This window comes from Amia ocellicauda, chromosome 13 (genome assembly GCF_036373705.1).
Source record: "Amia ocellicauda isolate fAmiCal2 chromosome 13, fAmiCal2.hap1, whole genome shotgun sequence".
NCBI lineage: Eukaryota > Metazoa > Chordata > Actinopteri > Amiiformes > Amiidae > Amia > Amia ocellicauda.
Genome location: NC_089862.1, coordinates 35,344,296 through 35,366,351, shown reverse-complemented (window position 1 = coordinate 35,366,351; position 22,056 = coordinate 35,344,296). Strand labels below are relative to the sequence as shown.

The window sequence follows — 22,056 nt, the reverse complement described above, 5'->3', positions numbered from 1 at the left end:
CAAATGATTTATATTTAATGAGTTTCTGTGTATATTTATTACCTTTAAACAATGCCTTTAACTAGCAAATAAATTGATTTGTTTTACCAGTAATAACTAAAGTATACCATCTCTGTGCCGAGTACATTCCCCTCTCAAGGACTGATACTGTGAACAATCTGAGTTTTCACTGAGGAGATTAAATGGGTACAAGGTTCTTGTTTTATATTTATGAAAATGAAATTCAGAGCAAACCTATTTGCTAAAATGTCTGACCAGGTTGAGTTCTGAAACTATATTAATTTACTTATTATTTTAACAGATACCTACAACCATGTCAACCATTTTTACACAATTGAAGAAACCCAGTTGAGTAAGAGTAGGAAAATACAATATACAACTTCAGTCCTAATTGGAGGCCATGCTTCTCTGACATGCAGCTTTTAATAGTATTAATTACAGGTACTCAGCATCAGGGTGTTGCTACTGACACTAATGGCTCAGAGAACCAAAAGTATAGCTCCCCCTGGTGTTTCCTCTATGGCAAGAGCAGCAGGACCGGAGACAAGCTTCAGGTTATACTGCAGTGTAATGGGACTTCTTAAAAGAGATAATATTAAGTCAAAAGTATGAACGTGTAAGGTATGGCCAGGGAGCCCCGACAAAGGCAAAAGAATTTCCTCCGTCAGACCGTTCTCTGCCTCTTCTAGGCAATTGCATTGACAGCCATGACACCGAGGTACAAAGACTCTGCTGTAGATGTTCTTAATCACTTGTTTTATGTTATCGCAAATCACTTAATATTCAGTTCAGATTTTATTGGCACAGCGCCCTTCGTTCTCAAGTTTTCAAAATGTCGATGCGTGATATTTTTCACATTACAAAAATGTGATGACAGATAACACTCCCGCGGGCAAAAGCAGGAACCTGGGGGGGTGTGCACAGATAATATGTGGGCAATGCGTGAGAATTTAGCGACTATGTGTGAGATTTAGAAAACTGCCTGCCCTTTCCCTCCATAATGGCTACCATGCAATTTTGTATCTGCATTCATAAGGGTGGAGGTGACTCATCAGTTTCCTACAAAGTTTGAACATCTGTACTGTTTCTCAGACTTTGACAGCTGTTTACATGCCGGGCAGCTAGCGGGGCGCTGTGTCCGTCCACTAGCACTCCGCATCCCTCACCTGTGCGTCTCTCCACATCCTTTCCTTTCTCCTCTCTCTCTGCCCCTCTCTCTGCTGCGCTAGGATGTCTACCACCACCACTGGAGGGAGGGCAACCTGTCCTCGGGGGCCCGCTGCGAGGTGTGTCGGCGGACATGCGGCTCCTCCGAGGTGCTGGCGGGGGTGAGGTGTGAGTGGTGCGGGATCACGGTATGTATTAAAACTGCCATTTGTTTGTTTTTCTGATTTTTTTTTAAATTTTTTTTTATTCTACAAACCATCCAAGTTCTTTAACATGCATTTATGCATTTTCTGTTGATAAACGCCTTCATTTTGAGCACTGGTAGATTGGTTTTTATACTGCCATATTAAAATGACCTGCCTTGACACAGAAATAGCAGCAGACACTAATGCAGTGAGCTGTTTTTTATTACCGACATGCACAAGTGCTCTGAGGAAAGCTGGATGATTCCATGATTTGCCAACCATTATTAGATTGCAATTAAGGATCCTTAAAAAAACACACACACACAAACATTGTGCATTTCATTGATTAGGAAGTGTAGATAAATCCAGCGGTGGTTTGTTGTTTTGTGTCGATATTATTGCACATTTGTATCTTGGTGGTTCTGTGCGTCCTTAAACACGACACTTAAGACAATTTATGGGGAAGTGTAGGTCAATTGGCCCATCAATCTTCTGGCTTATTGACCCGAAAAGCCATTAAACCAGTTCTTTAAAGGCCCTATGAATCAGCTTTCAGAACAGGGTTAGATAATCTGTTCCATAAACCCGGCAATCTCTATGTAAATAAGTGCTTCATATCTTTTAGCCCTGAAAGTTGCCCCCCGCTCTCCATTTCTAAGTGAGCATTTGGCCAACAATGTGTTTTAAATATGATGCATCTATAATGTTCAGTGCCTATCCTTTTGTCTCATAGCCTGCAATTAAAATGTTAAAACATTTTTTCCATTTATCTACACATCCAACACCACAATTTGTAGATAATGAATTAAAAATGCTGAAATAGCTTGGTTGTATGTCCAACCCCATTGAAATAGCAGTCCTAAATTAGCTCAGGTGTAAGCAATTGCCTTCAAAATCACACACCAAGTTAAGTGGCCTCCACTGTAGTGATTCTTATGATTTCAGGATAAATTCAGCAGTTCCTGTAGGTTCCTCTGTGGAGTTGTGCATTTCAAGCCATGATCACCAAGGAGCTTTCAACAGAACTAATAAGACAATTATTAAGAAGTAGAAGGTGTATGGCACCAACAAGGCCCTGCCTAGATCAGACGGTACCTTCAAGATGGATGAGCGAGCGAGGAGACTGATCAGGGAGCTACCAAGAGGCCAAATTCAACTTTGTAAGAATTACAGGCTTTTATGGCCAAGACTGGTCAAAGTGTGAAAGTGACAATAATATCTCAAGCACTCCACAAATGTGGCCTGTATGGTACTCAAGAAAGCACACCTTGAATCCCATTTGAAGTATGCAAAAAATAATAAACACTCTGTGGTCATGTGGCAAAACATTTTGTGGACTCCAAAAAGTAAATTGCAACTATTTGGCCTAAATGGAAAGCATTGTGTTTGGCACAAATCCAACACAGTGCATCACCCAAAGAACACCATCAGTCCTGTGAAGCATGGTGGTGGCAACATCATGTTACGGGAGTGTTTCTCATCGGCAGGGACAGCAGCACTTGTCAGGATGATGGAAAATGAATGGAACAAAGTACAGAAAAGTCCTTAAGGAAAACCTGCTGCCCTCTGCAAGAAAACTGAAACTGGGACTGAAGTTCACTTTTCAGTATGACAATGAACCAAAGCACACAGCCAAAACTACACTGGAGTGGCTAAGGAACGTCCTTGAGTGGCCCAGTCAGAGCCCCGACCAAAATCCAATGGAAAATGTATGGCATGACATGAAGATTGTTGTCCATCAATCTTCATGTCATGCCATACATTTTCCATTGGCAGTTTTGATCAAGAAGAATGGTGTGGAGAATGCAAAGCTGGTAGAGACCTATTGCAACAGACGCACAGCTTTAATTGCACTAATTAATTTATAAGATTATAGATGTGTGATGTGTATCCTGATCTCAGATTTGATTGGCCATGACAGGCACACTTCTGCCCAATCAAGAGACATGAGACACCACTATAGCAAAAGATCAGACCCAAGCACAAGCACCTACGCCCGTGCCTTCTCCAGAACCCAGTGAAGAGACGTCACTCTGGCAGGCTCATGATGGGCCCTGTTACAGCCAGGGTTGTAGTCTCCCACATGACTGACATGTCTGTCTTTTCATTCAGCACTTGTGGTAACCATCTGTGGTCTTAAAACACTGCACCCCACTGCTCCTACTGCTCAAAGCACTATGCATATGTTGCATTAGTGTATGTAGTATGTATCGCAAAGCAAGCAGGCAGTTTACCCTTCCAGCTCGATGCAACTGTGTAACCTGTGCGTCACCCTGGATAAGGGCGTCTGCTAAGAACTTGGTTATAATAATGATAATAATTATAACTGTGTTTCCCAGATTCAATAAAGAAGAGTAATTGGATGACAGTGCTATTAAGACTCGGCAGGTTAAGAGGTTCAAATACAAATACAAGGCGCCAGTCCTGTAATAAACAAAAGGCGCCAGTTCATTTTTATTACTCATTATGCAATTTGTAGGAGAAGACCAGTGCTGCAAAATGTCTGCAAGACCAGGTTAAAAGAAACTATATATCCATGTTAGTTATATATATTACAGATAAGGGTGTCTGCTAAGAAATAAATAATAATAATATATTACCTTTTCATTTTTACTTTGAGTTGCTGGATTACAGCTGCTTTTAAAGAGGCTTAGTATTGAAATAACGGGGTCACACTGATATTCAAGACCAAACACCTTATACGTTTTCAGCAGCAGCTGCCCAAGTGTTAGAGGAATTGTGGGAAATTCTCCACCCAGCTCTTGTTTTCGGAATTTCCTCCCATTCATGTGCGCTGGAGATGCGCGCCTAGCGTGGTATTTTAGGCTACAGGGCCCCCAGTTGTTCGTAGCCTTTCATGAACTGGTAGGTGTCCGTCAACCGGTCGTACACAGAGATGGATTCAAGATCTGGAAACATCTCGATAGTGACTAGAATCCCCACCCTAGAATGTCCTTGTAATGCTATATTTGTATTTATTTCTGTACAGGCACATGCTTCCTGTTATGTAATCATACCTCCCGAATGTAACTTTGGACGACTGAAGAACATGATCCTCCACCCGACCTGCGTGCGGATCTCATCCCGAAACTTCAGCAAAATGCACTGTTACCGCATCTCCGAGAGCTCCCAGACCGAACTGGGTAAAGAGCCGCCTCCCTGACACCGGCCCATAATGATACTTGATCTTTCCAATACCACAATTTACCCCTTCTTTGTATATTTTAAATATGTGAGATGTATTTAAAATATGTTTCAGTCTGTCATCAGTCATCTCGTACAGTTATTTTATGTTGAAAATAGATGGAAGAAATTAGATTTTTAACATATAAATAAATATGTGGATTACAGACTGAAAAATATATTTTTAGTATATTCCATGTGTTTTAAATACACAAAAATGGGGGGGATTTTGGTATTTGAAGTATCATATCTCATGGGACCAGCCAGAGAGTCTTGCATAATCAGTGTCCTAGAACTATTGTTACTGTGCATTCAGGTGTTGGTAGACAGCAGTGTACTACCGTTTCAATGTTTTATTTCTACTGATATGTAACTTCTAATAAGTACAGAAATATTTCATATTTGCAAAAGACACTTCCTCTTCTGTTTTTAACGATATGCATCCCTTGGCAGCCAAGTGTGTTTATCTTCTGGAAGCCTGCAAGATACTTAGTCTATGGCATTGCAAAATAATAATATTAATGATCTGCAGGTATTGTTTTTATATACATGCCCTTACTCTGAAATGAAGGAGAAAGAAAAGGTTGGTTAGTTACTGAACTAAATATCACTTAGTCAAGGCAAAAAATGATCTGATGTTTTAATTCTGGTGGTAAAAGACCAATTTCTCCTTCCAGATAATAGTGATGATGTTGATGCCCCTAATGCAGGAACTACAAAAGAAACACCCACACCTTCGCCGGATTCAAGTATGTGAAAACAAACTTTTTTAGTGGCTATGTTTGATTTTAAATTGTTGGAGTATCTCTTGCAGAACTACATAATCACAGTCTAGTCCAGTTTCTGCATTATTTAGATAGCCGGTGAGGTCATTTTAAGTTGGTTCTGCGTGAGATCGATGCACAAAGGCTTGTGAACCCTTAACACACGTCGGTAGGTCGCCTAACTCTCCTGTTGCAGTCCTAATGTTAATCTTAGATCGATAGCTCTGTGCAGTCTGAATTTGATTGAAGTGGTTTGTATCACAGCCGTGTTTTAAGTGTGTTTATTACTCTTAGACATTTTATTTATGTGGATAATGTCTGTATCCAGGGTGAGTCATCTATGTTACACAAATAAACCCATGTAAGATCATTAAAGTGTAGTACGTCCTCTCTCCACTGGTCTGTTTTTTTTGTTTGTTTTTGATTTGAAAATAAGTTTTCTGAATGGTCGTTACAGGCAAACAGATGCTCAAGGTATTTGATGGCGATGATGCAGTGAAGCGCAATCAGTTTCGGATCGTTTCCATTCCCCGGATAACGAAGAATGAAGAAGTGGTGGTGAGCCTGCTCTCTCTCTCTCTGGACATATTTTATTAGGGGTGTCTGCTGCAGTGATGAAGTCCCTCGATTTTATATGTGCGCTGTGTTGTGTACATTGCGTTTCCTTCCAGTCGTAATGCAGAGCATGTCCCTGCAGGAGGCGGCGTTGCGGGCGCTCTACCTCCCAGAGGAGTCCCAGGGCTATGAGCTGCAGGTTTACGGGCAGCAGGGCCTGGTGAGTGAGGACATCATCAATCGCAATGGGGCCACCGACAACAAGGCCCTGTCCGCCTTCAAGGACGGCGTGCCGGAGGCCTGGATCCTGAGAGCCAAGCCGAGGGACACCGAGGTGCTCAAGATCTACGCAGGCTGGCTGAAGTGAGTGTCTGTCTTTGTGTGAGGCCATTGTGATATCACTCACAAGTGTGTTTTTTGTTAATTTATTTCGAGTTAAATTGCCTTCAAAACCTTGTATTGCATTAGCTACTGTAGTATTGTGAAACCACAGAGCCTTGGGTCACTCATGTCACCTTTTCTCGCAGTTTATTAAGGCATCGCTTGAGAACAGCCTTTACATGCTTAACATGGTTCCTCCCCAGCGACTGGCCAGGTCACAGCCGGGTTCCTGCCCTGAATTATTGCTCTGGCCCCTGGATGGTCACATTCGGTGATCTGTGAAGTCATTGTGACTTCTGCCTGACATAAAATTCTAGGTTCCCAAGCAGGGATTAGTGTCTGACCGCACCAGTGGTCATATTTGTATGAAGACAAACGTACTAACGTTGCAGAAGATGGTAACCCGGCGATCAGAGCTCAAACATAGACAACTGGACTCTGACACTGACTGGCAGGTTCCCAGATACAAATCGCTGCCGAGCGAGTGGACTGTGCTGATCCTGCACAAAGGGCCGGCACTTTGACTTGTTAACCCCTCTTCATATTTATTTCTGTGTATTATTGTCAAGTCTGATTTGAAATGGGAGCCTGACCTTTCTAAAGCTATGTCAGGGTGTGGTAAAACCAAAGCCCCCGTAATTAGTGGTTTCGAAGATTCATTCTCCCAACCTGTATTTATGTATACCATGTTTTAATAAATCTGTTTCACATCAACTCTTGAGCAGTGGAAAGCATTTCCTCTCAAATTCCAGTTTGTGCCCGAGTTTTTCTCCCACAAAATGGTTGTCTGTCAAACTTTCAGACGCGTATCCCTTTGATTTCTATCCATAACTCAAATTGATCCTCATAGTCCCAAAGTGTTGCCGATAAGCACATAGTAAAATGTATTTGTAGACCAAAAATGTCCCACATTAACTATCATTCTGACTTTGTTTAAACTCAAGCAACAACCGTCTGAGCTGAGCTTTCATTTTGAAATGTTTTTTTCCCTCTTGCTGCAGACTCGGAGTCGCCTACATCTCTATCTCCATTGGAAAGAAAAGCACCGTGGATTCGGTCATCAGAGAGGTTCTTCAGCAGCTCGGCAAACAGGTAGACCATGAGGCCAGACTTCGGTGTCTGAACAGGCCACGTTTCTCACCGAATCCCCAGAACAGAAATCGTCATTCTCAAGCAATCGGACAAAATCGAGTAAAGCAATCAGTTAAGCAAAAATGGGTTTGAAAGTCGAAACGCCAAGCCCAGCGCATTTACAGCATTTCTAAACTTTCTTCATTGCCTTCAAGTCTTAAAGTTATAACGTCGACAGTTTAAATCTGTTGATTACTTCACCTTTTTTAGCTTCATTTAAACCTTTTCTGTAATTAAAACAGTGTTTTCAAAAGGAGATACAATTTAAACATTGTAGAACAGATGTATCTATTACATACACCACGTTAGCTCTAATGAAAATGATTTGCTGACTGTTAATAATGGAAATGTTCACTATCGCGCAGTTTCGCCTATTACATGGTATGATTTTTCAGCTCCCGAGGGCCGCGTTATATCGGAGTAGAGGTGTACTGCACACATACCGAATCTGCTTGGGAACCTGAGATGTTGGCTATACTGTCACCCATACCTATATCATGGCTCATGATCTCCCAATAAACAAACATGTTCAGCTATAGAACCACAAGCTGTCCTTTTGGAGGTTGAAACAGAACACATTCCTGTCGGTTCCTCCGAGTTTAATTGTATGTATAGAGATATTTATTATCGAAAATTGAATTTTGACACCTCAGTGTGTCGCTCAGTGCTTGTGACTACGAGCCTTTAACCGCTGTGTACCTGATCTAGGATGAAGACCCTGAAGGCTTCAATCTGGTGGAGGTGTTTATGGGCAGTAAGCAAGGTAAGGCCTGGCTCGGTTCCCACGTCCTTGAAATTTGAGGGGGTGGATTTGAACCTCATGTGCCTGAACCTGGTTTCTCCCCACCCACCACCCTGCCATCTATAAATAGCACTGTGTGAAAAAGCTGCGAGTTTGCAGCCCTGCAGAAGAACAGCGTCAAATTTGCCATTATCATTATTATAATGCAGGACAAATACACATAATAACTCTACTATGTACTGCTGGCAGCCCTGCTGGTGCGTCTGTGTTCCTGCAGGAATTCACTGTTTCCTTGTAAATTGTTAATCAAATAAAGTCTTTCTTTTGAGTCCATAGCTTTACTCTTTCACTTCACTGCTTCATTCTGTCTAAAACACATTGGACATGATGCTTTTCTTCTCCAATTGCAGTTCAACGGCAAGTGCTGACCAGTCAGGAACTCCTGCTCGATAAACTCCAGGATATTAGAAAGGTATCTGCACTGAACTGTAATACAGGAATCTGTGAAAGTGAAGTTCTTCCTTGTTAATAGTTATGATGCAATGCAGAAGACCGCCATTGCCCAAAGCAGAAGAACCCGATTGAGCTGCCATATTAGGGGAATTTGTGAGCCTGCGTTTTAATACAGCCTTTCCTGATAAACAAATGCAGTGGCATCATCTGTTAGGAATCTGCCCTTCCCACCTTGTTTTCCCTGTCAGATCTCAGATCTCACGTTCCTGCTCTGTAATAGTTCCCACCTGACCTCAGTTTTTACTTTGTCACCCCTTTGTTGCTTATATTATTAAACGGGGGCTGTTTTTGTCCAGAAAGGAAGTGCACCACTTCCTGTCAACTGTAAACCCCTACAGCTTTGCATGTTTCTGGCTCTGTGTCTCAGTACACTTCCCATTAACCATGTAAAACAAAAACGGAAGCTTTTTTTAAGAATCAGTCCTTGTGTTCCCCAATAGTATAGGCTTAGTCACTCCTCCATCCTATTATCTCCCCATCTAAAGAAGGAGATCCACCCCCCCACGACTCCGACTTCCTCTCCTCCAGCGCCAGGTCCTGATTTGCGTCCGCACACCCCATCGCCCCACTGCGGCCTGTGACACTGTCCGTGTGCGTTCCCCCACAGACCTCCCTGAGACAGATGAACCAGACGCGCTTCTACATCGTGGAGAAGAGGAACTCCGTGGTGCGGGTCTCCCTAATGCTGGGGGGTCTGCCGGCGCAGCTGAGCAAAGAGGAGTATGCGGACCTGCTGCAGGAGCACCTCAACACCAAGAGTGAGTAAGACCACCCGCCCACAAGCCCCCCGGAGCCGTCCACGCGGCATCTGAGCCACTTGCAGGATTTCGTCATATTTGTTCTCTTTACTGAAAGCATGTGACTTCACTTCCTGTTGGACTCCACACGCGTATGAGACACGAGTCACTTCTGGTCAAACGTGTCTGAACACACCTGGATGAGTCGGCCCTTTGTGGGCGCGGGACACGTTTCTGGAGTGTCTCCTGACAGTGTGAGGGAAGGATTGATATTGAGGTTTCGCCCCATAAAAATCTCCATCGTGCCTTACCATATTTTTCCTGTCTTTTCCCCCTCAGGTCATCTGGTTTCTATCTCGCATGTGTACGCAGGACAAGGTGGGTGAGCTGTGGACGTCGCTGTAACGTGATCTCTCTCATGAATGACTGTGTGTCTAGTGAAAGCCACTGTGGTGTGGAAGAAAACGCACATATTAATGCTGCGTTTCGTACACAACTTGACTCTGGTATAGTTCAAAAGCAAGGCATATCAAGTAAAGCTGTGAATGTTGGTGGAAACACGCACGAAGCGTCTCGGGTCTTCTAGCAGGCCTCGCCCTGTAATGGGAGCTGGCGCTGGGAGTCTTTCATGTTATTAGTTACACTTGAGCCCACATAATCCCCACAGGTTGCGAGTGATCATAACTATCTTAGAAGAATCAAACGAGCCGAGCACAAGAGGATAAAACCCTCACAAAGAGCCCCACTGGTTTTATTAATGCAGGGCGTGTGTCTTTGGAAAAGCATTGCTGGGAGTAGCCTGGGTGAAAAAACCACAGCGCCATAGCTTGATCCATGACTTTGTTTGTTTTGAGGTTTTCAGCTTCTGTTTCTCACTCACATGCGTGTAGAGCTATATATGATCAAGCAACCGTGCCTTGATGTTGTTGCAACCAGCCCTGAGATTGTGTGTCAATATTAGAAAGGTTAATCCCTTGTTTTATTAAAAACCCAATTAGCTGTCAATCTCCGGATGTTTACGGGACATTTTTAGATGATGGCAGATTACATATTCTTACCATGTCAGTGCATTGTGTGTTTAAAAATATGTTGTATGTAAACCATGCTTTGTTTACAGCTGCTATTTTACTGTCCCGTGTGTCGGGGTTCTGTGTTTTAGGAGCTGTGGTTCTGGACATATCCTGCTTTTCTGAAGCGGAAAGGATATACATGCTGGCCAAGGATACTACAATCAGTGGCAAACAACTATATTCATTAGTAATTCCTGAAATCACGGTAAAGATTTGGAGTTTCAGTCTTCTTTCTTTGGGATGTTTATTTTAATTGGGTGTCATACAGTGCTTAATGATGAATACACATTTATCTGCACTACTGAACACTTTCGTGTTTTCACCCCATTTGAAAAGCAGATTTTGTTTCCGAAATGTATAAATTGTCAGATTCCCAAAAATGAACACAAAGTGCTATTTTCACTTAACCGGAACACAAGAATATTTTCAAGCTGTTCAAATAATGACTTGAAAGTCCCACAGATGTCACAGTGTTAAGTGTCCTTAGGAGACTTGCTCAGTTGCAGTGAGGTTCACTGGGTCTCTGACAGCTCACTTGTGCCACCTGCTGGGAAACGATCATATTGCATTTTCAATCGCTTCCCAGTGTTTTATTTAATTTGGCAACCAATAACAACTCACTTTCTGCTTGTATAGAAAATCCTGAATAAGGGAAAACCAAGATGTACAAGTATTAAGTCTGATATATATGGTTAGGGAGAACATTTTTTTTCTCTCTCTCTCTCTACAGTTTATTCAGTGTTGTTCTGTTTTTGTTTGCTTTTCCTGCAGCACAAGAAACTGCCTCGAGATTCCTGCCCTCTGCTTGTGTTTGTCAATCCAAAAAGTGGAGGGCTTAAGGGACGGGACCTCCAGTACAATTTCCGCAAACTGCTCAACCCCCATCAAGTCTTTGAACTGACAAGTGGGGGCCCTTTGCCCGGGTAGGCCTGGAATCGCCGATTCTTAACGGTATCTCCGACACTCAGGACGGCCTTGGAAAGGGGCTGTTTTTTAACGCCAGTGCTTACAATTGTAAGCAAATATAATTGAATTTAGATCCTGACCTCCCACGACGGTTCTTCCCCACACCACTTTTGTGGGAAGAAATAATCCCATTTATGGAAGTGTTTGAAAAGGATGGAAAATTAAATTATATAAGCTAATACCCAGTTTATCTCGGCTCTTCGGCATATTCTGAAACGAACTGGCCCGGCACTGTGTCTCTGCCTCCTCAGGCTCGTCTGAGTCCGAAATCACTGCTGTTCACTAAATGTTTCAAGAACCCAGTCTTGTTTCCCTCCTCCTTCCTCCCTCATCCTCTCCCTCTCCCCTCTCTCCCTCCCCAGGCTGCACACATTTCGGGAAGTGCCATTTTTCCGGATCCTGGTGTGCGGGGGGGACGGCACAGTGGGCTGGGTACTGGGGGTGCTGGAGGAGGTTCGGCACAAGCTGGCTTGCTCTGAGCCGGCCATTGGCATCATCCCGCTGGGCACAGGTAACCACCCCACCCCCCGGAGTCACCGTGGCCCACAGTCTCACTGCGCAGTGGCCCTCAGGCGGGTCGGCCAAGCTGTGGCCCATTAGACAGCCTGTGGATATTTATTTTAATACTCCGAAGCATATTTTGAGGACATCTCAATAGACAGACATGCAGGGTATTATTCGGATAGACCACATGGATTTTGTGCTGATTGCAGATTATCCCATCCGTAGACCCAGCTCTCTGTGTCTGGTTTCAGCTGGCCCATTAAGTCCATCTGAATGGGTCACTGAGGTATCTTATTTCATCCAAGAGAGAACAAGAAAACAAAATCACAATCAAAAACAGTTAAACCGGTCCACAGCTCTACCACTGCGACCCCCGATCATCATAGATCTCTGCAGCTCCGCAATGCTGCCCTGATTCCTGGCCAGTAGGTGGTGCTCTTCCCTCTTGACCAGAAATCCTAAAGCAATACTATATCGTACAGAGAGCATTGGATAAGTGGGGTGGGTCGCGTAGTGCTGTCTAAGTTGCTGGGTTCAGCCCTTTCAGATCTCCATTGTGACGACGGCGATCTCACTCTCTCCGTCCTTCCTCCTCTCCCTCTCTCCCTCTCTCCGTGTCATTAGGCAATGACCTTTCCCGTGTGCTGCGCTGGGGGACGGGGTACAGCGGGGAGGACCCCTACCACATCCTACTGTCCGTGGACGAGGCAGAGGAGACCCAAATGGACCGCTGGACCATCCTGCTGGACGCTCAGGAGATGGCCGAGGACGGGAAGGAGAACGGCATCCTTGAGCCCCCGAAGGTGAGTCCACGGTCACCGGGACCAGCATGGCTCTGTGGAGATGCGCTAGGGAGAGAATAGTTTCTGACAAGCTTGCTTTAAGTTCAATCTTGGAATCTTGACAGCTGTTGGGGATATCATGGGAATACTTGCTTGTAGAGTAAGGATCCTTGGATCACTTAGTTATTAATGGACACCAAACAAGCACGATGGGGCGAATGGCCTCCTCTCGACTGGACACTCTCTTATGTTTTTGCAGATTGTTCAGATGAATAATTACTGTGGTCTGGGGATTGATGCCGAGCTGAGTTTGGATTTCCATCACGCCAGGGAGGAAGAACCAGGCAAATTCAATAGCAGGTATTTCGTGTGAATATATATTACAGTAATGGTGTTTTAGTGTGGTTTACCAGAGTCTGTGGATGAGTTTGAATTGCTCTCCAGGCCTGAAGCTGTGTGACAACTCTGTACTGACTGACAAAATGAAACCAGCAGTAAAGGTTATATTATGATGCATTTATGAGGGCAGACTTGGGTAGTCGGATGGCTTCAAAGTGAAAAAGTGAATCATAACGGCAATGGAAATAATATTCATTCCACCTTTTTCAAAATTGCCATATTTCTTGTCCTTGCCATTTGATTGCATAGTCCCAGAGGTAAAGCGTGCACATACAGATCATCACGGGTCCCATAAAGTGTCCCTGAAGGTGCTTTGGGTCATGGTCCCATCAAGAGTGTGTGACATGCTGTTCCAGGGACTCCAGCTCAAGCCCATCCGTACAGGGAATCCTGGAGCAGTACAGAAATAATCCCGGGTACTTTTTCATAAGATGACCTCACTCTCTTCTCCGTCTGTCCAGTGACTCTTCTCAGTCAGCACAGAAGGTTCTCTGAAAACGACTGTGCCACTAATTGTCCCATACCCTCGGATGTATCTTGAAGATAGCCTTCACAGCCACGAGTTTCAAATAGTGGCTTGAGGTGAAGCAGACCTCCAGTAGAAATTTGTGCTTTATACGTTAAATGGGTTGTGTTAATAAAAGACCGATTGGCAATGAATCGGCTAATGGTGATTGTGGGGGCTGATATCCTGTCCCGCCATCCTGTTCTCTCCAGGTTTCACAATAAAGGCGTGTACGTGAAGGTGGGCTTGCAGAAGCTCAGCCACACCAGGAATCTGCACAAGGACCTCAAACTGCAGGTGGACAAGCAGGAGGTGGAGCTGCCCAGCATAGAGGGCCTCATCTTCCTCAACATCCCCAGGTGAGAGTCTGGCGGCCAACTCGGCTTGCCCTGTTAGGAGTCACGGACACTGTAGGGCTCCCACTATAGTTCGCATGTTTGTGAAGCGTGCGTGTGTGTACGGTGTCTCGCCCACAACCTGAGTTCATAATATGTACATTTTAAAATCACAATCAATCAATCCAGTTTCAACCAATTTCTGTTGTGTACTGTACCCTTCACAGCCTGTGGTCACAGAGTGATTAAAACAAACCAGTTCAGTTACAACACTATGACCCACAGAGGTCAATATGACCATCAGGCGGCCTTCAAGGGCGAAAGAGACTGAACCCAGGTGTGCTTCTTCTGCAGCTGGGGCTCGGGAGCCGACCTGTGGGGCTCGGACAGCGACGCGCGCTTCGGGAAGCCCCGCATCGATGACGGCATGCTGGAGGTGGTGGGTGTCACTGGCGTGGTCCACATGGTGAGAGACGGCTTCTTAAGTTAGAGTGTGTGTGTTGGGGGCGGGGGGTCTTAACATTGCAACACAGTGCAAGGTCAGCAGACGACAGAAAACATCAAGCCACGGGTTTGATTACTTCATTAACTTCTAAATACTTGATAAACTCCAAACGAACCACGAAAAAGAGCTCCATTCGGCGATATTTTGTTTTCATTCAATACCATCTAATCCTTATTATGTGCCACACTAACCATCCGATTAACACACACACACAGTCAGTTTCCCTGTATTGGTGTGGGTGAATATACAGCAACAATACTTCTGTTTCTGTATTTTATTTACTTTATGACTACCTCAAAACTCCTCCCCACAGGGACGAGTCAGTATTGTTTTAATTTTTTATGGTGGTGCCGCTGTGTGTTGCAGGGTCAGGTGCAGAGCGGCCTGCGCTCCGGGATCCGGATCGCTCAGGGGAACTACATCCGGATCACCGTGATGAAGCCCATTCCTGTGCAGGTGGACGGTGAGCCGTGGATCCAGGCTCCGGGACAGATCATCATCTCCGCAGCTGGGCCCAAGGTGAGAGCGGCGGGGACGCGACTGGACCGGGCTGGGCGAGAGTGGACCGGCATTGCCTTGATGGCACAGAATGTTAATGAATACTTTGTGTGTTGTGTATTTATAGGTCTGCTGCTTTCAGGCTCCTTTCCTGGGAACACATGTCCTTGTTGGTATCCCAGCCAGGAGCATTGTGTAGTTTTATTCATTTGATTTTTGACTTCAATCAGAAAAGAAATCTTCATCTACAAAACTGATTTCTTGGATACAGATGTTGTCTGGTGGAATAGACCTGTGTTCAGAATGGCCTTCTATGACTCTCTATAAACTCTCTCTCTGTCTGTCTGTCTGTCTGTCTGTCTTTGTTTCCCAATAAACAGGTCCACATGCTGAGGAAATCTAAAACCAAGCAGAAGAAACATTCGGGGAGTTTGAAAGAGACGAGAACAGACAGCTTGTCAGCCAGCGAGGGGGGGCACTGAGATTAACAAGAGGCCCCACTGCTGGGAGGACAGTAGACCAGCCTGCCAGCTGTGAATCACACGGCACTCACAAACATGGCACACGTAAGCTTGAACAGTTGGAGGATCCCGCATCTCTGTCCTCCTTCAACTGCTCATTCTACTACTCCTGAATGTAGTCGTTCTAGAACATCGCCACTAAGGGTTCCATTTGCAGTGTTTTTGTTCTTGTTGATCGTTTTACTTTGGGGTTTTTCCCATTGTGCTATGATCATCAATTTGGTGACAGTGTCTGTTTATTAATGAAACCTTCATATTCGACATGTTTTTAGCTTGTAATATACTTGAAGTTGACCTCCCACAAGCAACTGAAACCTCATAGTCTTGTCATTGGATTGCAGTGCTCCTGTGTGCTTTCATGTTGACTTAGATGTAACTCGTTCCTAGGTTGATTTCTTCGGTATTAGAGTGGCTTAGGAAAATCTGTCCGACTCATGTGCGTTACTTGATCCTTGGTCAGTCAGGACTGGGGCCGTCCCAGACTAGCTTCTCACAGCACTAAAGCAGAGTCTTTGAGAACGTCAGTCTTGTCACACAGCCACTTGCATCTGTACAGACAACACTGTAGTGCTGAGGGATCTCAGATACATCTGCATCACTGTTTGAGAACTGGGTTCAGCCCAAGGATGTGCTGGAATTTTCTGTTATTCTCTGAATGCTTTACTCATAGCAAAAAGTGATCGGTCATCTCAAAAGCTCTCCATTTAAGGGAAACCAGTTACTAGTAATGAAAATGTAATCTCCCTAATTAAAAAAATACATACAAATCTTTGCTGGTGTGGTTTGCTAGTAATCTAGTGGCGATAGATTTACACTGACTACTAGCAAATCCTAGTGAACTGCTTTACAATGACTAGACTTGGGAAAGGATCTTTTATAGACCTGGAAGTCCAAGAAAATAAAAGTGTTAAGTACTAGATTTGAAATACCAGACAGTGACTGAAGGCAAAGGAAATACTTTAACAAAGCCCAGTTGTTGTAAATATACACTGTATTAAACACACTATATGAACACACACTGGCGGCCACAACTGTCGGCCATCGATCTGACTGAAATGATTAACTGAATTTTCTGAATGAACGTAATTCAGAAGGAAACTTATTTACCTTCTTAAAGAAATGGCAACATTACACATTTGTCTAACATTTTACTGCAATTTGCTCTCCACAAAGTATCCCTGCTGTTCGCTCGCACACCTGCACCGGTGACGCAGCTTCAGGAATGTAAAGCTGTCTGTCGGTCTCATCATCACTTAAATAAGAAACCATTAATGGTCCTCCCAGCCCCATTCTAATGTTTTGAACCTGGCAGGGGAGTGAAAAGCAATCCTTCCATTTTTATTCGGTATGGTGCCCTTTGTCAGGTTGCCACAGTACAAGCACACGACCAGTATGTCGGTGTTCTGGGAAATGAGGAGAAATAGATCGTCATACATTACTGAAATTGTACACCAGACTGTCCACTATGTGAACCTGTGTTTTATTATTTTTTTAACTTGTTTTAACAAAACTGCAAATTTTAGAAATAAGTCTTTGGTCTGTTGTCGGCTGCGCTCCTCAGCAGCATCGCTAGAGTCCAGTTCTTAAAAGCAACTTTTATCACACTTAAGGGACCGGACCGTCCTTTGAAAACATATCTGTTTTTGCAGAGCTTTCGGACCAAGTTGAGAAGATTGTTTACTGTTCTCGTGCTCTTCTGTGTTGATGCTGTTGTTGTGAACGACTAATTTTTTATTTTTCTCAAGCCAGTGACAGTCAGATTAGTGCATATCTTTCCTCTGAATGCAGCAAGGCTTAGGCAGAGGAGACGGGTTAAAGAGGTGGCTGGGGGCCGGGAGGGATGACTAGTTTAGCTGTTGAGATTCTTTTACTGAGACCTGCAGCAGGTCCGCTGTGTGACTCAAGACCAGCACGCTGGCCATGAGCGTCGTCTTTGGCAGAAACATCAGAGACACTGTGGAAGAACTGGGTTATATTTGGTTTGGTTTCTTTCTCATGAAACATCTGTAACTACTGTTATTCTCCAGACAGTGGAGTGTGTGCCATTGTCCATTGTAGGTTGTACAACACTGACCATTGACTCTGACTGAGAGGGTGACTGTCCGCAGTGATCAAGTTTGCCCATGTGCTGATGACAAAACACACATTTCAAATATCCTTTAAGTCCTCTTTATCTGGGCAAATAAATCGAAGAAGAATGCTAGTGCCTTTCAATAGTGCATTAAGGACTGTGTAACCAAGGGATGTGGGAGGATCTGGAATAGTATTGCAAATGTAATTTATGGTTCTACTAATTAGTTTAGCCTTAAAATTGACATGACACTTTTATGAAAAAATACAAAATTGTTTACTGTAAAAATGCAAGAACATTTGAAGGTCCTTTATGAGTATTCCAAATCTGTCCTTTCCAAGCGAATGCCATTTTAAGGGTGGGTTTGAATGCAGATTTCAGGTTCTAAAATAAATGCCTGTGAAGTCTATAATGATTTTCCCAGATTGGGCACAGTATTCTAGTGTGGCAGAACACAGACAAGGAGGTTTCTGTGGACCCGGGGGAATAAAGCAACATTGGAGTTGCTGCTTTTAAAAACAAGGCGGCGCTGTGCATGCCCACACAAAGGCTACAGAAATAATGTGCTGTATCATCAGTCCTTCCCTAACTAGGATTGCAGCGTGGTTCTGATGCCTTTTCTGTTCTGAGTCGCCTTTGTAAACCGTTCTGTTTTTATGTGAATGGCAGGACGATGACAGATCGTATTGTTCCTGGTTAGAGATCTGGCCTTCAAGTACAGTGAGCTGTATGTGGTCACTGCTTGTGCAGGGTGCTCTGACGGAGTTCAGAGTACAAGGACAGGCAATCTGTGAGTTATGAATGACTTTCGCCTCAAAGCACTGTAGGAAGGTTTGTTTTGGCCTCATCTGCCTTCGTCTGTGAAAGAAGAAATACAAAAAGCTGAAAACAGTGGTGCCATGCAATTCATACTTGATATAGTATTAAACGTCACAAGTTTCATCACAAGTCATGGCCCAGTGCTGAAACGTTTTGCTTTTGGAGGATTACATCACAGTTGCTTGTTCTTCTAAGCTGCTTTCACGATCGACGATATAACAGTGTTTGAAATCAGTCTACCACTGTGTTGTTTTGTGAACCGTGTAAACACGCTGTTAAAGAGAAATGTTTACATGTGTGTTTTATGTCCTGTAAAGACTGTTGAATCAGTGCTTTATATCACTGTAAAAGTTGATTAGATCATTCCCAGTCAGTGCCATTCTTGCCAGTGATTGTCTTAACATGACTGTCCACAGATAGAAAGACAGCTATAGTACTTTCAAAGAGTCTTGGTTAAGATGTGAGGTCTGACACGTTTAATGTTTAATGTCGCTCCACCTGTGCCCTGGGGAGTAGTTTTATAAAAGATGGGCCATGCTCGAACGCATCATCAACGTCCTGCTCAAGAGAGAGCACCACATATTGGCATGGATCTTTCTCCATTTTGGTCTGGTAAAAAGGGCTTGAGGTTGAGGAATACCCTTGCTCTTTATTCTTTTCCTGGGTGCTCCACTGACAAAACGTGATATAAAGGCTCCAGAGTCATCTGTGTGCAGCCCATCTTTTGTAAAGCTCTAATGACTTGCCCACGGTTCAGTATAATGAATCACGAGTGAACACCATGTATACCAGAATTACGAGTAAGACTCGTTCTGAACATGAGGTAGGGGAAACAGGCAGGTTCAAAATCCACATTTCTTCTTTTGGGAGTCGGTTGACTTCTCCTGCATATAATGTATAGTTTAGAAAGATCTGCTTTGGATGTGAAGCTTGTTTTGGCCTTGTTGTTCAGTGGTTAAGTGAGGCAAAGCATTTAAAATGTACAGTGTCACTCATTACCTATCTACCTCTGCTAGCAGATCACGTATAATAAGTTTGTAGACCCCAAAGATTTTTATTTCTCTGTCAGATATGACACTAAGAAGGTTGCCTCAAAACAAGGAGTAAAAGAAAGGTATCCATGTATAAGGCGAGTGGGATGTTGTTCCGTGCCAAAGGAGCAAAGCTTTGTTTATTTTGCTTTTACTGAACCATATATATATGTTTTTATAGTCCAATTTAACTTTCTTTGACACCACATCCCTGAACTTCATCATTATCATTTTGTCATCTAGTGAAACTCAAGAGGGGAGTAGAAATAAAAATGTTGAGGTAGACTAGACCAAAGAGGCAGTTTGGTAGTTTATGACCTCTTTAACATATTGCAGTTCTGTACTACTTGAAGGCGGTTCTTCTCTGTCGGTCTCTCCACGGCCACACTGGGTTGCTGTCCAACGGTGACTGGTGGACTGTGGTTCCTGTTATGAGCAAAATCTCAGAGTTCATAGCATTGCAGAGGTCAAATACTGTAACTTGAGCCACAATGGCTCTGGAATATCTCCCAGAAGTAGTTTATTCACATCGTATCAATGTAAGGGTTGCTAAATTGGACAATCCATCACAATATGAGTTTAAATATATATATTTTTTTAATTTTGCCGTGCCAAAGAGTGGAGGGAAGACTAGGTCATGTTCAGCCTTGAAGACATTCACAATTATATTCATCATTGGACCTGTCTGGAAGTGCGTGCGTTCCCAGAACACATTTCTAGGCACCCCGTGACTTGACTTGGTTTCCTGGGCCTCAGTGAACTTGAAGATGTGGGAAGTGCAATCGATTTACTTCCATTGGACATTTTAGCCTCACAGACCAGTACCTTTACACTTTCATTTCGCCCTTTACTGGATTGTACAGCTGTGCGGGGGTTTACGTCTGGACTCTGTAAGGTACTGTTGTTGTCGGTCGTCGCTAAATGTTATGTGCAGCTGTTGTGCAGCAGTCCCGTTACAGTAAGAGTGATTTAGCACCGGAGGATGTCTCTCCGCTTAAAACGTGCGTTGTTGTGACGTAAGTGGGCTTTTATTCCACTCAGTGCCTCGTAAATGCATATAATATAGTAATATATCTGTACGTACAATATATCTATGTATACTTGTTGTTCCTTTCACACATGGTTCTGCTGGTGTACGTAATAGATATTGAGGTTCAAGTTTTAGACCGCTGTGAGCTTATGTCTCCCAGTTGAGGTATGCTGCTCTTGTTGCTTATGTAAAAACTCATTTTTCTGATGGTCAGTATCTTGGTGTATTCTGTAATTTACTGACACATTATCCAAGTTCGTTGTTTGAACAAATATGTATATTTTGGGGAAAAATATTTTTTGTAATGTTTTTTTTTTTTTTGTTATTTCCGTTTGAACTGTAAATCCAATTGCACTGACTGTAATATTATTTTGTTTTATGGATGCATCTAAGTGTACATTTTATGTGTAACATGAATGTTAAAATATATATAACACAACAAAGCTATGTGTCCAACAACAAGAGGAAATATATAAGTGGACTTTTACGCTGAGTTTCGTCTGGTTTTATTCTGCAAGCGTGTGTGACGGTGTGGCTGTGTTTGAGAGAGAGAGAGAGTGTGTGTGTGTGTGTGTGTACTAAACATGGTTTGGCTAGACTTCCAATTAGTTTTTCACATTACTAATGCCTCATAAACACTCTGGTGAGAAGCCTGTGGACTATAAGACACACACTACTGTCCGAGAGATTTTCCCAATCAGGCCACTTGGGAACATGATAGGTGACATCAGCCCCCGTGGGGATTGAGCAAACCTGGATGAGAAGATACTGACCAATGTGACTGGGCACACTGTCTGTTCTCATAGTAGAAACAAGTTTATGCATGTTTACCGCCAGCAGATATGCCATGGGCTCTTTGCACGGTTTAATTGACTTTACTGTGGTTTTACTGTATTTATGCAGAGTTTTCCTATGGGCCCAACAGGCCTTCACTGTACTTAAACTACAGTCCACTCCAGGAATAACATGATCTACCATGTTTCCTACAGAACACCGTGGCAACCACAGTAAAACCATGTAAAAGGTGTGGGGGGTGAGTTTAAAGAGTAGCACGTGGTGCTTCATTGTTGGGCCATTTGGATGTTATATAGTCACAAAACGGTGATTCTTCACCAACATGCATTTAATCTGAACTTCATATCAAACCCCTTATTGCCATATTTATTTAGGACCATATAACCACCCCTGTGTCTCTTACAGAACTATAACAGTGTACAGTATGTAACATCGCCAATATTGCATTGCATGGCAACAAAAATTAGTGTCACATCTTTAAAGGATTTTCAACAACCTGTGAAGTGTGGTCATCTGGGAATGGTAATTTCTCATACAGTGTAAAACACTTTTGATTGCCCTGATCCAAGTAAAATTACTCATTTAAAAACCCAAAATTGAGCTCAAGAATAATAACGCCGATTTGTATAAATATTGAATCAAACCATCATCATCAGCCTATATCGATCCACTGCTGGATGAAGGCCTCCCCACGAGGTTTAGATCTGCAGCTTCTCTTTTCCACGTCACGCCTGCTATGTTTTTCATCTTCCCATCTCCTGTGTGGTCTAGGTAACTTTTCATCTTTTGGGATCAATTCCATAGCATCCTTCATCCATCTTTGCTCTGTTCTTCTTGCAGTGTGCCCAGCCCATTGCCATTTTAATA

General features: G+C 43.4%; 1 protein-coding gene across 1 annotated transcript in view; it reads left to right on the top strand.

The window, feature by feature from the left end:
- The window catches only part of dgkq (diacylglycerol kinase theta), a 43,298-nt gene extending 22,417 nt beyond the window's left edge, over positions 1-20,881 (top strand). The window contains exons 5-23 of the mRNA XM_066720748.1: positions 1,230-1,355; positions 4,342-4,495; positions 5,213-5,284; positions 5,757-5,857; positions 5,997-6,217; positions 7,237-7,327; positions 8,075-8,129; positions 8,519-8,580; positions 9,229-9,379; positions 9,698-9,736; positions 10,518-10,633; positions 11,200-11,351; positions 11,757-11,905; positions 12,523-12,701; positions 12,940-13,040; positions 13,797-13,943; positions 14,274-14,385; positions 14,791-14,943; positions 15,303-20,881. Of these exons, the coding sequence (XP_066576845.1) occupies positions 1,230-1,355; positions 4,342-4,495; positions 5,213-5,284; positions 5,757-5,857; positions 5,997-6,217; positions 7,237-7,327; positions 8,075-8,129; positions 8,519-8,580; positions 9,229-9,379; positions 9,698-9,736; positions 10,518-10,633; positions 11,200-11,351; positions 11,757-11,905; positions 12,523-12,701; positions 12,940-13,040; positions 13,797-13,943; positions 14,274-14,385; positions 14,791-14,943; positions 15,303-15,404 (2,283 nt within the window). The 3' untranslated portion in view covers positions 15,405-20,881. The remainder of the gene's footprint in view (positions 1-1,229; positions 1,356-4,341; positions 4,496-5,212; positions 5,285-5,756; positions 5,858-5,996; positions 6,218-7,236; positions 7,328-8,074; positions 8,130-8,518; positions 8,581-9,228; positions 9,380-9,697; positions 9,737-10,517; positions 10,634-11,199; positions 11,352-11,756; positions 11,906-12,522; positions 12,702-12,939; positions 13,041-13,796; positions 13,944-14,273; positions 14,386-14,790; positions 14,944-15,302) is intronic.
- The last annotated feature ends 1,175 nt before the right edge of the window (positions 20,882-22,056 follow it).